This window comes from Rana temporaria, chromosome 5 (assembly GCF_905171775.1).
Source record: "Rana temporaria chromosome 5, aRanTem1.1, whole genome shotgun sequence".
NCBI classification, from domain to species: domain Eukaryota; kingdom Metazoa; phylum Chordata; class Amphibia; order Anura; family Ranidae; genus Rana; species Rana temporaria.
In genome coordinates this window covers 258,240,672-258,264,478 of record NC_053493.1, presented here as the reverse complement: position 1 = coordinate 258,264,478, position 23,807 = coordinate 258,240,672, and the positions used below count along the sequence as shown (strand labels likewise).

The following is a 23,807-nucleotide window of genomic DNA, read 5'->3' as shown; positions in this document are numbered from 1 at the left end:
CAGTGGTTGTGCTGGACAATTGATTCTTCTGAAGTCAAACTTGCTAGAAAGTTCAAAGGCACATTTCAAGTAAACTAAAAATTGTTAAATCTTTTTAGGTGTGCTGTGATTTTTTTTTTTTTATATTTTTGGTGTGCCGCAAAACAAAGTTTGAGAAATATTGGTCTGAAGACTTGGGATGAATAAAAGTGACCATAACGAGACAGGGTTCACATCTACTAGATCAATGTATGTCCAAAGAGGAGCGGAGTTTCCCCGCATATAGCTGTATTAAGGGCGCAATTATGCGTTGCTTTAAAATGGTGCAACAAGTTTGGAAATTCCAAACCACCTGCACACTTCTATTTGTATATAACACCGCCTGATTCAATCTTGTCCTTTTCAAAATTTTCGTGTTTTTGTTGAGCAAAAAATAAACCCCAGTGGTGATTTAAATACCACCAAAATAAAACTCGGTATTTGTGAAAAAATGATAAAGATGTCATATGGTTAGTGTTGCATGACTGCGCAATTGTCATTCAAAGTGAGACGGCGCTGAAAATTGCCCTGGGTAGGAAGGGGGGTGTAAGTGCCCAGTAAGCAAGTGGTTTAATAACTGTCGTTCTACCATTAGCTTTGTAACCTAAGCCTGTTTTTCTTTCTTTTTTTTTTATCAAGGCAAGTGATGAGGTGAATATTGGTGAAAAGCTAGTAAGTAATTTTTACAATTTTGCTGTGTGTGTGTGTGTGTGTGTGTGTGTGTGTGTGTGTGTGTGTGTGTGTGTGTGTGTGTGTGTGTATAGAGAGATTGATATAGGTAAAGATTTTGTTTTTGCTGCTGCACTCCTAACTGTAATGTTTTTCCACTTCTTTCTCTAGTGTACCATTTCTGCTGATGCTCCAGACTTTAACTTTTCACAGCCAGTTGTGAAATCTGTCAGCTCCAGTGACGAGTCCGCTGCATCTCCAGTAAGCAATAAGCACCTTAAAAGTGCAGCGGGTTAATATGAACTGAAGCAGTAGGACATAAGTCAATTTGCTTTTGTCTATGCGTTGAGTAACTCTATCTAACAAAGCTGGTGTCAACGGGCCTTAAAAGATTAAGGCCCCCTTCACCTTGATGGGAGCAGGGGATCTCTCTGCTGAGCAGGCAGATGACAGGCCTGTGTCCGCTCTGCTAGTGCATAGCTGACAGACACAGCCTGCTGTTCTCTATGGGGCTATAGTATGGCAATGGGACCGCCTGTCCCGCAGGACTGCTACTGCAAATGTCAAGTGGTAAGGCACATACATTAATGGGTATGAATTGGTTCTTTCTTCCAGCTACACCCCCCTTTGTTTAAATTGCTTGGAATGCTAATTATAACTAGTCCTAAAAATGCTCTCTTCCTAACGTTTATGTGTGAGAGATGTATATTCATTCTCTCTCCCTCCCCCTTGTGTGCATCTTATCAGGCCAAAATCATCAGGGTTATTTGGGACGTTTCTGTTTTCATTATGATTTAAAAAGAGTAAACACATTTGATTTGATAATGGCTTCAGCCAAACACTAACCATCAGTGAATGAAAAGTTTGTGTTGCCATTCATATTCTCTGAAAAATGGCCACAAAATCATAAATTCTGCCAGGTGTATGTAAATTTGTGTGTGTAATATTTTTTAGATATAAGACAGAACAGAAAAACACATTTCACAAAAGTTTTTTTTTTTTTTCATTTTAATGAGTGACATAAGTATTTGATCCCCCTAATAGCGTCCAGGTACAGGAGCATGTCATCCGCATAGAGACTGAGGACCTCGGTCACCCATCCCATGCGGAGGCCTTTTATGTCCAAATGTGCCCTTATGGCGATAGTAAGGGGCTCTACTGCAAGGGTGCAGAGTAGTGGGGATATGGAGTAGCCCTGATGGGTACCACAGCATAGGGAGAAGAGTTCCAAAAATTCTGCGATTAAAAGAGGTGTAAAGGAAAAAAAAATTTTACCTAAAATTAATGTCTGCAAGGTAGACAGACAGAATAGTGTTATGATTCTGTTAAACGAGTAAATACCTCTAAAATTCTTTCAACTATATCACCTTCGGCATTCTAGTTTCTGTTCTCTTTCACTTCCCGGTTTGCGGCGCTCGTTCATGCAAGAACTACATTTCCCAGTATGCATTGCGGCAAGCACTTTAATGCACACCTCCTTGAAGTCTCTAACACGTAGTGTGCGTCCTGCCGCACAGATGTAGTTCCCAGGAGGGGGCGAGCACGTTGCTGACCACCGCAGTAAAGCCTCCCTTCACGGTGGTGAGTAACAATCAGACAAGCTGGAAGTGAACAGAACAGAGAAGAAATAGAGCAACTTCTGAGCAAAAACGAACAATGAGGGAGTGAAAAGAGGAATGTTTGCAGGTAAAGGATGCTTATTATGAAAAAATGTTTTCCTTTACAACCCCTTTAACTTGGATTCGGCAGTGGGAGCCTAGTAGAGGAGTTGGAGCCATTTTCATTTGGGGCCGAGGCCAAATCTGTGGAGACGCTACCACAGTTAGCTCCATGCCACCGAGTCAAATGCCTTGGCGGCATCCAGGGTGACCACTACTCTGGATCCAGTATTTTCGGGAGTACCATATATACTTGAGTATAAACCGAATTTTTCAGTACCCCCCCCCCCTTTTTTTGTGCTGAAAATGCCCCCCTTGGCAGTGTTGCCAACTGTTTGTATTTTTACGGACAGTTCGTAAAAAAAGCACTTTTTTCCCCGTCCATAAATGTCCATGGTTGCGTGAATGTGCCAGTAAAAATAGCTGAGATTGTTTCGGTTTGGAACTGTGCATGGAGATTGGAGGCAGGGGGTGATGGTGGCTGCGGTGGCACCGCAGGGGGCAATTGGACGCAGAGGGGGATGGTGGCTGGAGGCAGGGGGTGTTGGTGGCAGAGGGGGATAGAGGCAGGGGGTGACTAAATAATTTGCCCTTATATCAACAATAACAAACCTTCCCCCCCCCCCCCCTTAATATCTACCTTAAATCACATTGCTATTTGCCTAGCATACTTGTTTGTAGCCTAAATACTGAAATTTGCACCTAAAAATGTAATTTGGTAACTTTTGTGAAATGCCAGTAAAAACGTGGCTGCGCCAGTAAATTTCGGGTGTCGTGCTGGTAAATTTCAATCTGGTAGGTTGGCAACACTGCCCCCTCGGTTTATACTCTAGTCACCTTCAGGGGCGTCTGAGCCTTCAGCCCTCTCAGCCAGATCTACGAAGCGAAGATTGCAACGGCGGAGTCTGTTCTCCATGTCCTCTTGCTTGCTGAGAACTGGGCTCTGGAGGTCCTCATAGGTGGCGACATGTAAGCATGTGTAAGGAGTAACACCGTAGGTAGCTTCATGTGGTATTAGGAGAAGGAATTCCTGCCAGGATCGGTATAAAGGATTGTCAGACGGCACTCTTAGCCTGCACTCCCTACGCCCTGCAGCTCCAGGCCACGTCCCGTTAAATACTTATTTCACCCATTAAAATGCAAATCAATTTATAACTTTTTTGAAATGTGTTTTTCTGAATTTTTTTAAAAAAATCTTGTTCTGTCTCACTGTTAAATGAAACCTACAATAAAAATTATAGACTGATCATCTCTGTCGCTTGACAAGTGTGCAAATACTTTTTTGCCTTCACTGTGTGTAGAGATCTATCCATCTATATCTAAACCAGGGTGTGACACTTCTGCTATGTAGCCAGTGTCCTTCTCATAAGATTACATGTGGATCGCCTCTGTTTTTCACCAGACATGTATCAAAATATTGAAGCTACAATCTCGGTCTTGGCAGTATTTTCTCTTCATATCTTTATGTATATTACAAGCAGAAAGCGACTGCAGTTTCGAACATAACCATGTTCATCAAGCTGCATGTGTAACAGGGTTTCTTTAAAGCTTGTTTCGCACACATGCGATGCAGGAACCAGCTCAATTCCAGCGCCGAATCCTGCATCGCATGTCTCGCAGGCAGTTCACACTGCCCTCTAAGAACCGCTGCAGGTGTCAATAGAAAGTTAATGACACACAATGTGAACTGTCAAATGGTACAGGAAACGGATCGCATGGGTGTGAACACCCATGCGATCAGATTTCAGTGCAGGTCAAAAAAGGTCCTGCACTGTTTTGGTGTGAATGTGATGGGATTTCAGCCTTTTTTTTCCCCCCAACAAACGTGTTCTACTTGCCGCCTATGTGCAAGGGTTTTGCAGTGGCCTCAGTCCTCCTTTGCTGTCCCCCCCCCCCCTGGCTATCCTGGCTGCTCCTCTTCTTGAGTGCCCCCACGGAGAGCCACTTTCCATGGGGGCACTCGTGCATGTGCGCTCCCGGTCCCACTGCTGCGTGCGTTGGCAGACAGCAAGGCTCCCACTACAGTGTATGCTAACCTGAATCCAAAGCACAAAGTCTGGCTGCTCCTCTGATCTCTCAGCTCTATCTGCATGACACTTAAAAGGTTAAGTTAATACCTCTGCCTCCAGAGTGACAGTCAACCCCCTCCAGCACACAGCCCTTGACTGTTTCTCAGCAAGTGAAAAGGAGGGTGTGTCACTTTCCTCCAGTCAGCTCACCGATTACATTGAGCTCTAGCTCTACAGTGTTTGAAACATCAGATCACATGCCTCTGCTATTAAGATATGCTGTGTAAAATGTGTGTTTTTGGAAGATTGTAGAGGGGAGAGTGCTGCAGTTAAACGGGTACAACTTATGTAGCAGGATATGCTTTGTCTCCATCACCTGGTGCTAGTGACTTCACTGGGTGTATGTAAAGGTTTACAACCGCTTTAAGGAACAACTGATAGTTATCTCATTGATATGAAAGGTTTATGTTCTAGTGAATATAATACTTCACTTGATTCCGGCTTTTGTTATCATTTTGCATTAGGTTTTATTTCAAGTGACTTTTGATGATCGCATAATAAGGCATTGCCTTACTTTAAAGGACTCTATGAGACTCTATTAGTCCTGTAGACTAAATTTATACTATGTGGATTGAACTTTGCCATATTGCCACTTTAATTTGCTACCTTTTGATTGCATTTGTGGGCTTTATCACAAGTGACTTCTTTCTGATGGCTACATAACTATAAGACATGTCCTATACTTTCATATTGACACGCTTTTATTCTATGTGAATTTGTTACACGGCAAACCCTGCTTTTGGGGTTTCAAGGTAGTTTTTTTGCTACTTGAAGAATATCTACTCTGTTATGAGTATACATCTTGTGGTTTTTCATGTTTCATTTTTATACTTTTCTCTTTTTTTTTTTTCTCCATAGGTGGGTTTCACCTTTAGAGCACCAGCTTTAAAGACTTCTTCACTGCATGAAAATGCTAAATCCATGCTTAGCAGTTCTGGTAAGTATTTTTGATTTTAACTATATGGCTGTTTTTTTTATACTGGCCGCACATTACCGGCTTGTAGTTCTTAACCACTTCAGCCCTGGAAGATTTGCGTCGCTTTAACTGACAATTGTGTTGTCGTCCAATGTGCCTCCCAAACTAAATCAACCCCTTCCCCCCCCAAAACAAAAGGATATATTGTATTAAAAATAGGTAAATAAAGTGCAGCGCCAATTCGGAGACCGCCCCAAAAGCGGGTTCTAAATGTTATCACAAAGGAAAACACCCTTAAAATTAGTACGTGACTAATACATATGCTATGGAGTGATGTTGAACGTGTCCAAAGCAAGGACTCCCCTCTAAATGGAGTATCCTTGTAATTGAGTGTTCATAAACAGTAAGTGTACTCCAGTGAAGTGATGAGTAGTCCTGTGAAGTTCAAGGGTTAAACCTGAAACAACCAATCCACTTCAAATAATTAAGTGTCCATACACTGTGGAAAGTGATAATGAAACAATCCCCGTGAGGTCAGCAAGGAAGGTTCCCCTCAAAGATGTAATCTCAGGAACTCAGAAAATATGAATTACCCTTACCGAAATACGTGGACCCATAAACACACCGTACGGCGGTGGGTCACTAATGCGTATTGGGCAGATTGCCCTATCTGGTCACTGTCGCGGTCCAATTCTTTCCTTGCGCTAGACGTGGTTCACCTTAAACTGCGTCTGGATAGGACTGCCGCCAGATATGGAACTCCAATCCAAATTCCAATGGATGAATTCAGCTGTGCTTAAAACAAGCTCCAAACAGGGAAAAAAGGAGAAAAACTCCTCATGGTGTAAAAAGGCTTAAAATGTAATATTAAAATTGTAAAAACGAACACTGAAATCACCAAATCCACATAGCCAAAAATCCACAAATTGAAAATGGAAAAATGTCATACAAATTGCGCAGTGGGAGACGGATGGGACCAGTGTACCTGACCGGTTTCGTCTGCAAAGACTTCTACAGGGGCATACACTGGACCCCCAACTCACCTGCGCTTAAATAGATGTCACCATTACACTTATGTGAGACCCCATTCTCCTGCACACCTCAAACGGCGTGCGTGTCAAATCTCTTCCTGCTTCCGCCCTGCGTCTGAAGCGTGCGCTCCAAGAACCTGAAGTGGAAATAGTGGATCTGTCCCCTAATCGGACTGTTCTAATCCTTCATTGGATCGCTGCAGGCCTCATCATATGCGCATTGGAGGATGCTCGGTGATTCCCCATAAAGTCCTCTATGTAGTGAGGAGAGAGAGGTGGAGCGCACCGCACAAACGTGCACTCCACCTGTTCTATGTGCACTCCTCACACACGTGGACGCATGGCCAATCACCTTACAGTGTTGAGGAGATGGACACTGCCGTGCGTGACAACGTGCGCTCCACAGACACACAACCAATCATCTTGAGGCAATAGGGAGGCAAGCACCACCATCAATCCCACGTGACTGGGAGGCCGGCACTACTTCCCATTACAAGTCATATTCACATATTAGGGACAGCAGAACCGCCCCATATCTAAATACATAAAGGAGGGCAGTATGTCATCCACCCACATCAAAGACTTCCCATGATGGGGACGTGCGGTCCAAAAACGAACCGCACATCTGCAAATGGTCACTGGTCTTTTTGGGGGTTCATGCCAAATGTACCTTATGGGGATGATTTAACTATGAGGTGGGTCTCACGAATAGTTTCAATATGGGTAATACACATTGTATAAATGATCCCACAGTCCCAAATATGACCCAAATGGTTGGGACAATATGGGCAATCAAAAAAGGAGCAACAAAATAATTAAACCCAAAATATCTTAAATTGTTTAAGCAAGAAACAAAAAAGTATTAAATTTTGACTGGTTGATGAAGGCGTTGATGTCCCAGTCCACATTAAGGCCATGAGGCATGTAGCATTTGAGCTGGTATAGCCAGAAAACGTCAAGCTTGGATACACGCCTTACATTGGGTTCACCCCCTTCAATGGGGAACAAATTTATCTATAATCTGAAAATTGGTACCCTCTACATCCAGAGTCCAAAATATTCTACATGTTTTTGGTAAAAAATCGCAATAAGCATGGTTTGCACAAAAGTTATGGCATCCACAAAATAGGGGATAGTTTTTATGGCATTTTTATTTTTTAGTATTAGAAATGGCGGCGATTTTGGGATCATTGTCATTTATACAGCGATCAGTGCTATAAAAATGCACTGATTACTGTGTAAACACTGGTAGTGAAGGGGTTAACCACTAGGGGGCAGGGAAGGGGTTAAGTGTGTCCCAGGGAGTGGTTCTAACTGTGGGGGAGCTGGGCTACATGTCACACGACACTGATCACTGCTCCCGAAGGCATGGAGCAGTATATCATTGTCCCGTCACGAGGCAGAACAGGGAAATGACTTGTTTCCATAGGCAGCCCCTTGTTCTGCCTCTCTGTGACACGATCGCGGAACATCAAGTCTGCGGGTCCCACGGGCATGATCACCGAGCTTGTGGCGGGCGCGAACTTCAAAGCAACATGCCAGTACATTGCTTTGCGCACAGGAGCCATTCTGCCGACGTAAATCTGACAGCGGTCGGCAAGTGGTTAATGGACTACAAGTGCGCTAATCTAGCTCAAAGAATAATTGCTATAACCAGAAAGTAATCCTTTGATGGGGTAGTTGCGTAAATTTTCATTTTTAGGCTTAGAAGGTTTTCAGGGAAATGCAGATAATGCCTGTTTACCTTGCCAGAAGTGCTGTTTTTGCAAATGTTTTTTACGCAGAGCTGTTCATGGTTCCAAAACTGAACCAAGGCATTCATCCCATTTTGGACTTAAAATCTGTGAACAGATAGCTGTGTGTCCCCAAATTTTTTCGTGTAGTTTGCACAATCATTCTTTGCTTCTTTCAGATCAGATATACCCATCTTCATTCTAATCTTTCCCACATACCTATGCTCTTCTGTGGGAGACAACACTTGCAATTTGTTGCTGTCCACTCTTTCAAAGAGAGCCTTCGCTAATGGCCCTATTAACCACTTCAGCCCCGGAAAGATTTACGCCCTTAATAACCAGCCCATTTTTGCTATACGACACTGACGCTTTAACTGACAATTGTGTGGTTGTGCGATGACGTACCCAAACAAAATAGATTTCCCTTTTTCCCCCCCACAAATGGCTTTCTTTCGGTGGTATTTGATCACGTCTGCTGTTTTAATTTTTTGTGCTATAAACAAAAAAGACTGCCAGCTTTTTTTTTTTTTACTTTCTGCTATAATACATATCCAAAAAAAATATAAAACAAATTTATTCATCAGTTTAGTCCAATATGTATTCTACATATTTTTGTTAAAAGAATTGCGGTAAGCGTATATTTGTTTGCACAAACGGTATAGCATCTACAAAATAAGGGATAGATTTTTTTTTTTTTTTATATATATATTACTGGTAATGGTGGCGTTCTTCGATTTTAAGCAGAACTGCGGCAAACAAATCTGACGCCAAGTGACGCTTTGTGGGGACCAGAGAAATTTTTACAGTGATCAGTGCTAAAAAAAGAATCGATGTATAAATGACACTGGTAGGGAAGGGTTTAACAGGAAAATCAAAGGGTGTTAACTGTGTTCGGACTGTGTTTGGGATGGGCTCACTGGGACAACACACAGATCGCTGTTCCTGATTACTAGGAACAGCAGATCTCCATGTCATCCCCTGTCAGAATGGGGATCTGCCTTGTTTACATGGGCAGATCCCCATTCTGCCTCTGGAGCGATCAGGGGTTGCCGCCGGACAGTGAGTCGGCCAGGCGCTCTCCCGCTGCACACCTCAAAATGACATACAGGTACATTGTTTATCGCAATAAAGCCAACCTGCCGCTGTATATGTACCGTGGCTGGTCAGCAAGTGGTTAAGATCTCAGGGTATCCATGCCATGGGATACCTGGATGGACCTGCTGCAAAGACTCAGCCATAGTTTGTCTTCCAACATTCAAAGAACGGTTCAGCCCTCCAGCCACCTATAAAGCCTTTCCTAGGAAAGATTCTCTGGGATCCAGCTGTCGGATCAACTGGTCATTCCTTCAATCACTTCTGCATGAGAGTCCTGGGCCTCAAGGTGACCTCCTTTTTTGAGGTGGTTCCCTTCTCTGTTCAGACCCTTACAACGCCACATTCTCAAGATATGGGCAAACGGATCCCTTCTCTGGTTAATCTACTACTTCTGTCAAGCCAGGCAAAAATCTGGCATGGTGGCTTTCCAACTTGGCTCTAGAATTATTGGAATATTTTCTCCCTGGTAGGTGTTTAAAACAAACCCCAGCCTGAGATCTAGAATTCCTGGTTCATGGCACCTGATGGCTACAGAAGTCGACATTCCCCATCAATCTGTAACCAGCCATAAGACTGTCCTACACGGGACCTCTCTCCTACATGGTAAGAGTACAGTTGGCCATCACCACAGTTGTCCTGCATGAACCACCCAAGGGGGAACCAGAAGTCGGGCAGCTCTGAAGAAGGCAAGCCTGATTCTCTCTGGAGCTGGTAAATCTATTTCAACACTCTTAGCCAGGGAACCTACACACAACTAGGGAGAAATTGGCAGGAAGACTTGAAGTGCAAATGTCGTTTGCTCAAAGAAATGGTCCCTTCACATCAAGGTCTTTGAACAGGTTTATGACCAAATCTAGGAATCCTCTGCCCTTCACCGTGGATGCCCTGGTGATTCCTTGCACCCTGGTCATTCTGGTTTTTGCGTTCTCACCATTGAAGCCTTTTTCTCAGCAGCTTTACAAGATAGAAGGTAAATGGACTCCAGTTATCCTTATTGCCCAAAATTTGGCCTGTGAGAACATATGGTACACAGACATCAGATTCCTTGGTGACCTGCTTTGGCCTGTTCCAAACAGACCTGACCTCCTGTCACAAGGCTCCCCCCTACCACCCTGCTTAGTTGCTGGCTTTACTGGCATGGCTGTTGAAACCCAGGTTTTAAATGATGGGGGGCCTTACTGATTCGGTCATCCCAACTTGCTCAACTTGTTTGCAAGGTCTATTTTTGCTGGTGTGAAAGCAAACATCTTATCACTTGAGATAATTCTATTCCTTCCTGGCCTTCCTCCAGTCTTGTCTAGACCAGCATATAGCTCTTGGATACTCTAAGAGGACATCCTTTCTGTTCTAATAAAGTTTGGCATCAGTTTTGTTAAGCCCTTTTATACAAGGCGTGACCCGTGTTGATTCCTTGCTTCAATCTCTGGGGTCTCCCTGGGAATCATCCTAATCTGGTACCTTCAGTTCTTGTAAGATCCACCTTCAACGGATTCAGAATATCCCATTTTTAGGATCTCACCAGTAAATTGGCCTTTTTGTTGGCCAATCCATTCGTCAGGTGTGTTCTTGAGTTTATTTTTTATAAGCACCCTTTTCTTGCAGAGTGATAAGGTGGTCCTGGGAGCTGGCAATCCTTCCTATAGTAGTCTGTTCATTTTATCTTTGAGGAAATTATCCTTCTTTCCCCAGGTCCTGTCCTGAAGCAGGTTTGAGATTTCACTCCATTGCTTGTTTGGATATGGTCAGAGTAGTTCTGGTTTACTTATCTGCAACATCTTCCTTCTAAAAAAAACTGGTTCCCTTTTTACCCTAAGATGGGTCATTCTGCTTACTCTTCTTCCATAGTTAGGTGGCTCAGCCAGCTTATTTACAGGGCTTATGCTGTCATGGAAAGGGTTTGTTTCATTCCCTCTTTGGGCCCACTCAACCAGACCTGTTGGTGTTTCTTGGGCTTTTCAGCCTCAAGCGTGCATTTCACAGGTCTGAAAAACTGCCATTAGTTCATGCATTTTCAAAGTTTTGCCAGGTGGATCTCCAAAGCTCTGCTGATGTGAGTTTCGGCAAAGTGCATCTAAACTCTTTATGTCCATTGACACTGTTTCCTTGTCATTTGCAGTTGTTGCCTACCCCTCAAATTCTTGGGGCTATCTTATGATCTATGACTACACATTCTGGGGCAGATTCACATAGAATCCGCGTTGGCGTAGTGTAAGCAGTTTACACTACGCCACCACAACTTACTGGAGCAAGTGCCGTATTCTCCAAGCGCTTGCTCTGTAATTTGCGGCGGTGTAGTGTAAATGGCCCAGCGTATGGTCGCGTAATTCAAAGGGGGCGGCTTGTATTTAAATTAAGCGCGCCCCCGCGCCGATCGAACTGCGCATGCGCCGGCCGTAAAAATAGCCCAGTACGCATGCTCCAGCTCACGACGGAAAACGTCAATGAAGCCGACGTGAGCGTCATTGACGTAAAGTCGCATTCGCGAACGACTTAGTAAAACGACGGAAAAAGACGACGCTGACCCGATGGCATACGGCGGACTGGCCTTATGGTTACCCCTCATATAGCATGGGTAACCTTACGCTTACGGAAACGACGTAAACGACAAGGCGGCGCAAAATCGTTCGGGAATCGGCGTATCAGGCTCATTTGCATAGTCAAATGAGAAATGAACGTAAACGCCACCTAGCGGCCAGTATAGAATTACATCTAAGATCCGACGGTGTAAGTGACTTACACCTGTCGGATCTACGCCGTGTCTATGCGTAAATGATTCTAGGAATCGGACGCATAGATACCCGGGGCCAAAAACAGAGATACGACGGTGTATCTTGAGATACACCGTCGTATCTCTTCTGAGAATCTGGCCCACAGTGTCCTGTACTGCAAGTTAAGATAATGGGAACATTGGCTTGCCTATAAATTCCAGATCTTTGGAGTACAGTATACAGCACGGGTCCCTCGCCTCTGTTCTGTTTCTGCTTATTACAGAACTGGAGTGCTACAGAGTGGTTGGAGTTATACAAGGGTGCACTTGGGGGTGTTCTCAGCAAAGCTTTTGCCATTGTCCACATATAGCGCATGGTCTATGACTACATGTCCTGTACTGTACTCCAAAAGATGGGATTTACAGGCAAGTCAAAATTACCATTTTTAGCCCATTGCTCGATAGTGGAGCTGTGCTGAAACCTACCCTGTATTTACTGCTGCCCGTGGCTGTCTTGGAAATGTTTTTCCTTGATTCTGTTATTGGTGACAGCTAGTTCCACTTCACTTCTTGTAAGAGAGCCCAAAGTTGGCAACCACAAGCTTGTTTACATTTTGTAGAACCATTACAGCCAAAAATGTGTATTTTATCCAGGCGAAAACTTTTTTGGATAGTAAGGGAGGATTTTTTACTGCTATTCAGCCATCCATTAAAGTTTCTCTTACTAATTGGTATGGTGAAAATGACTTCACCTGACAGGAAGAGGTGGTAAATCTACAATAGAGACAAACGCAAAAGTAAATCTCTTAATAGTACAGCAGAGGACAAAGGGAAAATTCATAGACCCAGATTTACAGGCTCATACATTTTTTTTTTTTTTTTTTTTTAAGTGACTGGACACAGGCAAGCATTCAAGGACACCCCCACTGGATGCCTCCTAGATACTGTACCCCACTCCATAAATCTTCAGTTTTGTAACTTGAGCTGATGGACCTATTTCTCAGAGGAATCATTCCTAGCGTACCTAATTTCTTTTTATTTTTTCTTTGAATTCTTCAGTCCTTTCTTCCCTGCCTTTCAATGCCACTGTTAAAAGCAGTACATTCAGATCTGTGCAATTTTGGTGAACCTTTGGGGGCCGTGCTCAGACCCGTGCTGTGGAAATGGTTTGTGATCTTACTTCAAATACTGTATCCTGCATGGGTGCTCATCTTTGCTCTTTTTGTAATGTGTAAAGCGAGCTGCAGGGTACTCTACAGATACAGGGTCCCTATGGAACCCAGTAACCAAAAAAAAAAACAGAGCTTAGTCCCAGGCAGATAGATGATCAGGTGTGACCTCGCAACACAGGTTGCACATTTCATTGCCATTTCCACCTTTATGGTACTTGGGCCCTTTCTACGTGCTTTTCACCATGAGAATTTGCTACACGGTTGCTGCTTTCTTCTTCTGGGCACACTTACCCTATATTCCTCACCCAGTACTCCCACAAGACATATTCAGAAAATATATACAAACCCGTTCAGGTACCAAAGTTCAGTGGGGGTATGTGATCTATGCTAGACCTAAATTCCCTCAGCAAATACTTTTAAATTTCAAAATTTCACATTGAATCTGCAATGTTTGATAATTGTCTAAGACCAGAGGAATTCATGGTATCCGTAGGCAATCATGATGCTTGGTTACAGGTCCCCACTTGTCCACTCCATCAACGCTTTCTCTACTTCTACTATAGCAGACAATCCCTTCCTGTTTGTCACACTGCTTTTTGGTCTATCCTCTGCTCCCAGGGTATTCACAAAGGTCCCAGTGCCGCCTCCTGCCCATCCCAGAAGACTAGGCATTCAGGTCAAAAGCTGTCCAGGAAACCACTTCCTGAAAGGACTCGTCTTCCTTATGGCAGTTGATAGGATAATGCAGACACTTCAGGCTTTTGGTTGAGTGAACAAAAAAATCCGCTGTCAATCTGCTCTCCACAAGGAACGCTTGACCCTGTTCCTTCCTGCACACATCCCGAACAGGGTATTTCCTTATAAAACAAACGTTTTCTCTCAGGGCCCATGCTCAAATTGAATCCTAGCCACATCCCACAATGATCCTTCATGAGAGTTCTAGGCCTCATGGTAGCCTCCTTCGAAGCGTTTCCATTTGCCAAATTCGATTTAAGAACTCGCTAATACATGTCGCCTATAACACGCATGCTACTTCTACCGACTTAAGCAAGATATTCACTTGGTAGATTTCACGCCCAGTCCTAACAAAGATGTATTTATAACCCTATCACTGGAATCTGATCACAAATGCCAGTTTTTAGGTTGTGGACTAGCATTTCAGTTCTCTACAGTTCAAGAAACTGTCACCTATGGAAGACTAGCTCCCCATCAACATCCTGGAGCTCGGAGCTGTTTGCATGTGTCTGACACTCGATCCCTCTTCAATCGAGGTGTAGTTAAGTCAGATGAGAGGCTTACATCAACCAACAAGCAGGTACCAAGAGTCTTGCTGCCTTAAAGGAGTTGTAAATAACATTTTTATTTTTGCTGAAATGACTGTTTACAGGGTATAGAGACATAGTTAACTGATTCCTTTTAAAAACTATTAAAAATAGATAAAAATCATATAATGTACCTGTAGTTTCTAGTTTCGTGTTTGCATGTTTCCTGCTTCTCTGCTGTACAGAGCCACAGAGCCAATACAGGGCAGTGATGGTTTGGAAAACGAAACTGATTGGTGCTGTGGGGTTTTAGACACACAGTAATCACACCTCCTTGAAGTTAGTGACCACAGAGAGAGAGCTCCCAGTACTGTGGTTATCAGGAAACAGACAACCAGGAAGTGTGGAGATCAGAGAAGAATTACAGCAACTTGAGAGCAAAAACGAACAATGAGGACATGAAAACAGCACTGCATTAAGGTAAAGGAAGCTATTAAGATGAAAAAAAAAATCCTTTACAAACCCTTTAAAGGAAGCAAACCAGATACAAAGTCCAAATCCCAGAAGTGGACAACTGGATAGCAGACTACCTCAGCCTCCCCTGCCAGGATCAGGGGGAAGTTACTCTTTACCCAGATATCTTCAACCTGATATTTCAGAAATGGGGGAGATTGGATGTAGACATCCTAGTCTCCAGAGTAGAATTTACTGCAGACTACTTCTGCCCATTCGACCTGATTCGTGGGAGTTTCATGTGCATTTCAGCACCAGACCTCTGTAACCCAGCTCTGCAGGGCCACCATCTGGTCCTCTGTTCATACTTTCTCAAAGTTCTGTTATTTGGATGTGCAATCTTGCAGCTTTCGACTGCAGGGTTCTTGCAATGGCATTCTCAAATTGTGTCTTTCTGACCCGTGTTGACCCTATTGGCACAGTTCTATTTTCTAGTTGTTGCCCACTTTTCTCTTTCAATGTTTGGGGATGTCTCGGGGTCCATGAATGTTCAGCATGGATTCTAAATTGTAAGTGTAAAGTGATTTCTAAAGGCACAACTTTTATTTTAAAATATCAAACATGTCATATTTACCTGCTCTGCAATGGTATTGCAGAGCAGCCCCAATCCTCTTTTCTCCACTCCTCCGTCAGCATTTCTGGTCCCTCCTACCTGCTGAGTGCCCCCATATCAAGCAGTTTGCTATGGGGTGTTTGTGCGTGCTCGCTCCTAAGCCAGCTCTGTGTCCATTAACACTCGGCACGGCTTGGACCCGCCCTCCTCACTGATGCCTATCTTCTGTCCAATGAGAGTAGAAAGCCGCTCTCATGCACTTTGCTGGATCAAGATCAGGCTTGTGAAGGGGTGTGTGTGTGTGTGTGTGTGTGTGTGTCCCCCCCCTTTAATGCAGAGAACTCCAGGAGATAAAAAGCTTTCTGCCTTTAGAACCACTTTAATATAAAGACCTTTTGACTTGTAAATCGCATATCTTGGAGTACAGTACAGGCTTCATGTACACACAGCCTACTTTGACTGCAGGCCATGGGAAAATGCACAATGCAGCAAAATTGTGCCACAGTCTGCATTTTCCGGTTGGCTTTAAGAAGAGGGAGGTTGAAGCTTCTAACTGCAGCAGCGCCTAAACTCTGGTAAAAGCCTATGTGTACATTTGACACAAGATTTTATGGAGTTGAGTTTAGGAGCTTTTAGAGAGGGGGGGTCTATGATCCAAGATGTGCCATTTACAGGCATGTCAAAATTAATTTTATTCTAAATGCGTCATTAAAGTTCATGTGTTTTTTTTTTTGTTTTTTTTTTTGTTTAATTTAGAAATCCCATTGAAAGTGAAAGCATCTATTGTGATAAATAGCAGCACAAAGAAGGCTGAGGAAGAACAAGCGACAAGTTTTTGTAAGCCTGCGCAATCATTAAAGGAAGGAAGTGTGCTAGATATTCTGCGGAGCCCAGGTAAGGTCCATTAAAACATTCAGCTTTGCTTTATTGCTAAAAGGGTCTGTTTATAGAATTTTTATAAGTGTTCACAGGTATCTAATGTTTGCAGTTTTAGTGTTAATGCATTAGGTTATTGCAGATATACAGCTTTGGGGCTGTAGGCACACTCGTATCAGGATCGCACTGCTATTTTTCGTGACAAATGTGTGTGTTTTTTTTTGTTTTTTGTTTTTTTATGATGCTTGGAAACCATTTGTACTTTTAGATATTCCCTTTAACATGGCAAATCTTTTGTTTTTGAAGTCTCATCCATCTTAAATCTGATCAAAGCATTTCAGTTTTTGTTTAGGTGAGCTCAGACTTTGAAGGACAATCTTTATTTTAAATAACTTGGCAGTTATGACATAAACAAAAAAGTCTCACTCTGAAATTCAAGTAACGAATGGCAAGTACTGGTGTTTTTACAGTTTGCTACAAATTCATAAAAATGCGGACAGAAAAAGTCTGCATTGTAGTCTTATTTACTTAAAGCCGAGCTCTGCTGTAAAAAAAAATATTAAAAGCCAGCAGCTTCAAATACTGCAGCTGCTTGCTTTTAATATTCGGACACTTACCTGTCCTGTCCTGGAGTCCAGTGACGTCTGCAGCAGAAGACGAGCGCCGTCCTCATTGGTCCCCATTGTGTTCTGGGAGCCGATTGTTTCCCAGAACACAATGGGCGGGATGTGACACGCTACTCGCAGACTCCCCGCAGAGAGGACTCCCGGAAGTGGGTGCAAATACCTGTCTTTGACAGAGGTATCTGCACCCCCCTCCCACTGAAAGGTGTCGAATGTGACACCGGAGGGGGGGAGGGTTCCGATGAGCGGAAGTTCCACTTTAGGGTCGAGCTCCGCTTTGAAGCATAACTTCATCCAAAAGGGGAAGTTCTGCTTGTTGGCATCCTTCCTCCCCTTACTGCCATATTGGCAATTTTTGCGGGGGAGGGGGCAGTGGGAACCTGGTGTGTCTATGAAACCAAGGTTTATTAAACTCAAATGAATAAAAAATTCAAATGGATATTAAAATATTGTGAATGTAGAATAAACGCTGATAAATGTAAAAGTGAAAAATAGTGTTGCTCAAAGTTCATTAATAAACATGTTGTAGTCATCACAGAAAATAAGTCCCTTAAATTGAAGAAATCACCCGTGAATGTTCACAATAGGTTTATTCTTTAAAGTTCAATCCACCACCATGTGATAACGTTGGCATGCTTACTGGAAAGTGTGGACTCATATACTGTACAGCATTTGAGTCAATCAAGCAGTCATGAGGCAACCTCTCTGCAAAATCCAACACGGACTGTTATAGAAAACGTCCCATCCAAGATTAACCACTTAACCCCCGGACCATATTGCTGGTCAAAGACCAGGCCACTTTTTGCGATTCGGCACTGTTTTGCTTTAACTGACAATTGCGCGGTCGTGCGACATGGCTCCCAAACAAAATTGGCGTCCCGTCCCCCCCCCCTCAAATAGAGCTTTCTTTTGGTGGTATTTGATCACCTCTTCGGTATAGAGCGACAATTTTGAGAAAAAAACGTTTTTGCTATAATAAATATCCCCCAAAATATATATAAAAAAACAAATTTTTTTCCTCAGTTTAGGCCGATACGTATTCGTCTACATATTTTTTGTAAAAAAAAAAATTGCAATACGCGTTTGGTTTGCGCAAAAGTTATAGCGTTTACCAAATAGGGGATAGTTTTATGGCTTTTTTTTTTTTTTTTTTTTTACTAATTGCGGTGATCAGGGTTTTTTTTTTTTTTTTTTTTTTTTTTCGGTACTGCGACATTATGGCGGACACTTCGGACACTTTTGACACATTTTTGGGACCATTGGCATTTTTATAGCGATCAGTGCTATAAAAATGCATTGATTACTATAAAAATGCCACTGGCAGTGAAGGGGTTAACACTAGGGGGCGAGGAAGGGGTTAATCATGTTCCCTGGGTGTGTTCTAAAAACGCTGGTTTTTGCGTTTGAAAACGTGTGTTTAGATGGGTTTTGCATCTGCGTCTCGTGTGCATGGGGCCTAACCCAGGGTCCATGAATACTTTTCTGTGTCCTGTACTCTACAATATGAAATTTTGAAGGAGAGTCCATTTCTTATTTTGTAGTGTAGGGAGAATGCTAGAACCCCCTGTTGTGTCCATGTTTTAAAATAATTAAAAGGTGAAATCTCTGATGCCCTGGATAGCAGTGAAAGCCTAGCAGGAATTCCGAATCCTCTATGTCAAATGTTTGAACATTTATGTTTTATTTTTATTTTTTTATGTTGATTATCCTGATTTAGTTTTTTTTTTTTTTTTTTTTTACATAAAATGTCATTCTTCCAATAGGTTTCCAGTCTACAAGTTCTCTGCAAACTGGAACTCCTGCTAAAAGTTCTGTTTCCAGCCCAAAGCTTTTGACGTTTGGGCAGAGCAGCAAACAGGCCTTGGGGATATGGTATTGCGATTGCTGCTTGCTTGAGAACAAGGCTTCAGACAGTAAATGCGTAGCTTGCAGTACAGTGAAAGAGCAAGCCAAGGAAGTCACAAAGTCTACTACTTTGGCAACAACCACACCTACTAAAAACACATCTCCTTTGAAATGTACGTTCGGATTTGGGGACAAGTTTAAAGTGGCTCCAGGGACATGGGATTGTGATACATGTTTAGTACAGAACAAACAGGAGTCATCAAAATGTGTGGCTTGTGGATCTCCAAAACCTGGAACTGGGGCAAAAGATCCCTTACTACTTCCAACAACAAAGCCAGATAAACCTGTTATACCACCTGACCGTGGCCTTACATTATCGCCAAGTCTTAAATTTGAGGAACTAGCAAGAAAGCCCGTAGGATCATGGGAGTGTACAGTGTGTTGTGTGCAGAATAAAGCAGAGGATAACGAATGTGTGGCCTGCACTTCTCCAAAGCCAGGTAAGTCGAATGTCTAGAAACGTTGCATCCAACAAAGTGCATTGTGACCCATGGTTTAAATTGATGCTGTGTTGTTAAATTCCAACCATCTTTAAAGTCGATGCCCTGAAGTACTTTTCTCAGGCAGTTTATCTCACCCTGTGACTTGAAAGGGGAGTGGCAGGGTTTTGGTGAGCCCATGCATAGTGACTCACTTTATTCTCGTCTTGCTTGCCAATCCTGTACAATGCTTGGATTGGTTGGTGTGCCTGGTGGGTCTGTTTCAATCAGCTGGCTGTGGTTGGTGTGGTGTCAGAGTTATAAGGAACCATTCCTCTGGGGGAAAGCCAAGCCTCCCAAGGATCTATAGAGTGAAAGCTTACTACTGGGTCTTTGGAAATGTTCTATATTGCCTAGTTGGCCTTTTTTTTGGGGCCCTATATGATGGTGAGCATGCATTACACAGTGTGACAGTGCACATTTTTTGTTAACCAGATTGTGTAGACTACGTTTGAGACTTTTCTTTTTTTTCTACCCACTTATCTTTAAATTGTTAGCCTTTACGATACCCCTTTTTTTTTTTTCCTCACACTTGTATAGCTTCATGCTTTTAGTGTTCATGGTACATAAAGATTGTTCGATGTGACATCTATTTTTTTTATATTCACATAATTTATGAAGGATTATTGAGCAGCGCTATTGCATCACTATTAATTTACTTGCATCTTATGTGGGAACACATATAGTGATAGCAGCAGCCGTTCATTATAGTTAGGATTAGGTGGCAGCGCACTACACACGCTATCAACAGTTTTTTTGTTTATTCTTACATTCATTGAAGCACACGGCTTCTTTTATAGCGCTACCTATGCTAATGGGACACTAGGCAGAAAAAACACTGCAACACCTATGGACAGTCCTAGCTGGAATAAACTTCGGAGGCGCAGAATTATAGGCACTTTTAACCCCTTTTTAACACTCTCTTCGGCGGTAAGACGCTGCTATAATAGCGGTAAAGCGTCGCTAAAACAAACCGGTGCATTACTGGCACCGCCTCAGTGTGAAAGTAGCCTAAAGCCTTATGCACATTGGACGTTCTAAAAACGCTAGTAGAGTTGGCTGCAGAAAGCTTTAGAATGAGTTTTGCGGTAGTGTTTATTTTTTATTTTTTTTAAACTCCCACAAAAGCTTATGTCTCAAACGCTGAATAGCTGTGTTTTTTCAGCATTTTTTATTTTTAAAGCTGAAAAATTTCCAGACAGAAAACGCCCTGACAAAAATGCTGATAACAGCCTGTGTGCGGACACATAAAATAAAATGCTGGGGAGTTTTTCCCATGGTGTGTGAAACATTGCTGTTTGAGGCGAGTTCTGGGCTCCCGAGGAAATGGCTGTCCCTGTTTGTGCTCATAAGCGATTCATCTTGCTAAGGTTTTTCCTTGGTGCATTTGCTTACATGAATTGCCCCCCTTTGTGGTTCCAAAGCATTTTTTCGGTAAGTTACCCTGACGAGTCCTTTCTGAATTGATGGCTTGGCTATTGAAAGCCATGTTCTGGGAGACAGTGTATTGTCAGGTTCCATTTTTTTTTTTTTTTTTTGTCCATGTTGAAGGCATGCAAATCTTACTGGGTTTAATCTTCGCATTTGGAAGGGTTACATCTCCATAGTACGAGGGTGTGGAATTGCAACCCCATTTTCTTTTTGGCGGTTTGGATTTCGGCCTTTCATTAGGACGTTGATCAAAACTTCTCAGATATTGTCGCCACTCTCATGGTCTGCAGTTTAGATTCGGATTCCATTTGGAAATCTGAGTCCCTTTTTTGTCCTTACAGGCTCTCATAGAGGACATACTGCTTCTCGTTTCACCATAGCGAAAGGGATCATTTCAACAACTTTCTTCCAGGGTCTACGCTCTTGAGGACACTGTTCTCCATTACCTATCACAGCCCTATCCATCAGATCTGTTTGTGATTACTTATTTTTCCAGTATCGGACATCTGTATCCCAGATTTGCAGGGCCGCCACCTGGTCCTCTTTTCACGTATTCTCTAGGGTTTACTAGGTGGGTGTTCAGTCCTCAGCTAATGCAAGCTTTGGTTGCAGTGTGCTCAAAGATATATCTAGGGGCAGTACTAGGAAAGTTTATATTTTTTTTTTTTTGCCAGTGTGCAGTGACCTGGTAGCCTGCATATCACCTATGGTCTGGCTACAGCCCTTTGTCCTGTACTCCCAAAATGTTAAGCTGTAGTGAAGTCTTTGTATTAACTAAATATAAATGGGCCCCTCTGCAGGGTTTTCATAATGTACTAATTAGCACTGCAAACTTGAAGAAAGAAAAGCTGGGACAGCCGCACTCCAAAAAAGTTCCTTTTTAATAAAAATTGGTCACAAAATTACATGCCACGGCCAAAAGAATCAGAACAAAAGCTGACGCGTTTCGCACTGTATCTCAGTGCTTATTCATAGCTGATTAGCACTGCATACTAGTAAATTATGACACGCCTAACTACAAACGGAGTCTTCCAGCACTGTGCTGTCACGGCTCCCTGATTCTTCCATCTTCAAGTCTTCCTTCCGGGTTTGGAATCTTCTGCCACTTGAATAGGGCAGCGGTGACCTCACTCTTGCGCATGGGAGTCAGAGTGGGTGAAGGAATTTACAGGGGGGTGTGTGTGTGTGTGTGTGTGTGTGTGTGTAATATATATATTTTGTTGTAAAAATGTATTGAGGAACACTTGTCCCACTCCTATGTGTTATGGTTTTGCTTCAAAATTGATGTAGGCTGGTAATGGGAGGGGTTGCCTAAGCTTGCTTGTGTTTTTTTTTTTCTTGTGTCCAATGATCCTGTAGATCAGGGATCTTCAAACTATGGCCCTCCCAGTTGTTGCAGAACTACACTTCCCATGAGGAATTGTAAAACTCTGACATTCACAGACATGACTAGGCATGATTGGAATTGTAGTTCCTGAAAAACTGGAGGGCCGTAGTTTGAGGACCCATGCTGTAGATAGTGTAATCCAAAGATTAGAGCTGAACTCTGGTCAAAACAATGTTAAGGTCTTGGCTACATACCAATAACTGTCTGTTACTCTTCTGACTACTGCTTATTCCCTGAAGGCTGTTATATATGTGGTAAGCACTAAACGTCCGCCTTTTGAAATTGAGTCTAGGCTAGAGCACAGAGATCGTTTGGCTGCCAAATGACCAGGCCACTTTTTGCGACTTGGCACTGCGTCGCTTTACTGACAATTACGCAGTCGTGCAACGTGGCTCCCAAACAAAATTCACAATCCCCCCCCCCCACAAATAGAGCTTTCTTTTGGTGGTATTTGATCACCTCTGCGTTTTTTTAATTTTTTACGCTATAAACAAAAATGGAGCTACAATTTTGAAGAAAAAAAAAACATTTTGTATTTTTTGATATAATATTTTTTCTTCCGTTTAGGCCGATGCGTATTCTACATATTTTTGGTAAATCACAACCGATGTATATTGATTGGTTTGCGTAAATGTTATAGCGTCTACAAAATAGGGGGTAGTTTTATGGCATTTTAATTATTTTTTTACTTGTTATGGCGGCGATCTGTTTTTTTTTTTGTGACTGACATTATGGGGGTCACATCGGACACTTGACACCATTTTGGGACCATTCACATTTTATTCAGCGATCAGTGCTATAAAAATGCACTGCTTACTTTGTAAATGTGACTGGCAGTGAAGGGGTCAACCACTAGGGGGCGGGAAGGAGTGAAGTGTGTACTAGGGAGTGATTCTAGTTAAGGGGCATGGCTTACTGCGACACGTCACTGATCGCTGCTTCCGATGAGAGGAAGCGGACTATCGGTGACATGTCACCAGGCAGATGCCTTGTTTACAAAGGCATCCCCCGTTCTGCCGTTCTGTGACCTGCGGGACACTGGCGGACATGGAGTCCGTGGGTCCTGTGGGCACGGAGACCGCAGCTGGCACAGGATCCAAAGCAACGTATATCTGCGTTGGGCAGTCTGCAAGCGGTTAGGAGACAGGTTATTGGTACCTAGCGAATTCCCCAATGTGGTTTCTGCCTGAAGTTCAGCTTCAAATACTTCCCTCAATGAACGCCAACAAAAAAAAGTACAATTTATATATTAAGGCATGTGTTTGTGCTTCTACAATATTTGCTCTACTCTGTAATTTTTCTTTTTCCAAGGTGTGTCAACTGCATCAGCAACTACGTCCTTCCCAGCCTCTCTGCCCGCTACCCAAAGGGAACCACAAGGTAGCTACTATATTTCATACAATGGGATATGTCGGATAAGATTTATTGTCATTGCAAATGACATCACAATTGAATTTCGAAAAACGGCTCCCCACATTATACACAAAAATATAAAACCATACGTCATACATACAGTCGCTGTGCATAAATATCAAACCTCAAAAACATTCCTCCCTAAAAATAGGAAACCTACTATAGCAAACAGTAACCCAAGTCTGCTTGGCTAACTAAAGTGGAGTTCCACCAAAAAATGAAACTTTCGCTTTAAGCACTGGTGATCCCCTGACAGGCACCCAGAGCAGGTAAGTATGACATGTTAACAAAAAAAAG

At 42.8% G+C, this 23,807-nt stretch overlaps 1 protein-coding gene across 2 annotated transcripts in view; it reads left to right on the top strand.

The window, feature by feature from the left end:
* Positions 1-23,807, top strand: part of NUP153 (nucleoporin 153) — a 133,365-nt gene that overhangs the window by 94,079 nt on the left and 15,479 nt on the right. The window contains exons 13-18 of one of the 2 annotated variants that reach the window (XM_040353766.1): positions 658-690; positions 859-948; positions 5,273-5,351; positions 16,153-16,290; positions 18,659-19,240; positions 23,409-23,477. In XM_040353766.1, coding sequence (XP_040209700.1) covers positions 658-690; positions 859-948; positions 5,273-5,351; positions 16,153-16,290; positions 18,659-19,240; positions 23,409-23,477 — 991 coding nt within the window. The remainder of the gene's footprint in view (positions 1-657; positions 691-858; positions 949-5,272; positions 5,352-16,152; positions 16,291-18,658; positions 19,241-23,408; positions 23,478-23,807) is intronic. The other variant, XM_040353767.1, reaches the window with a different exon arrangement.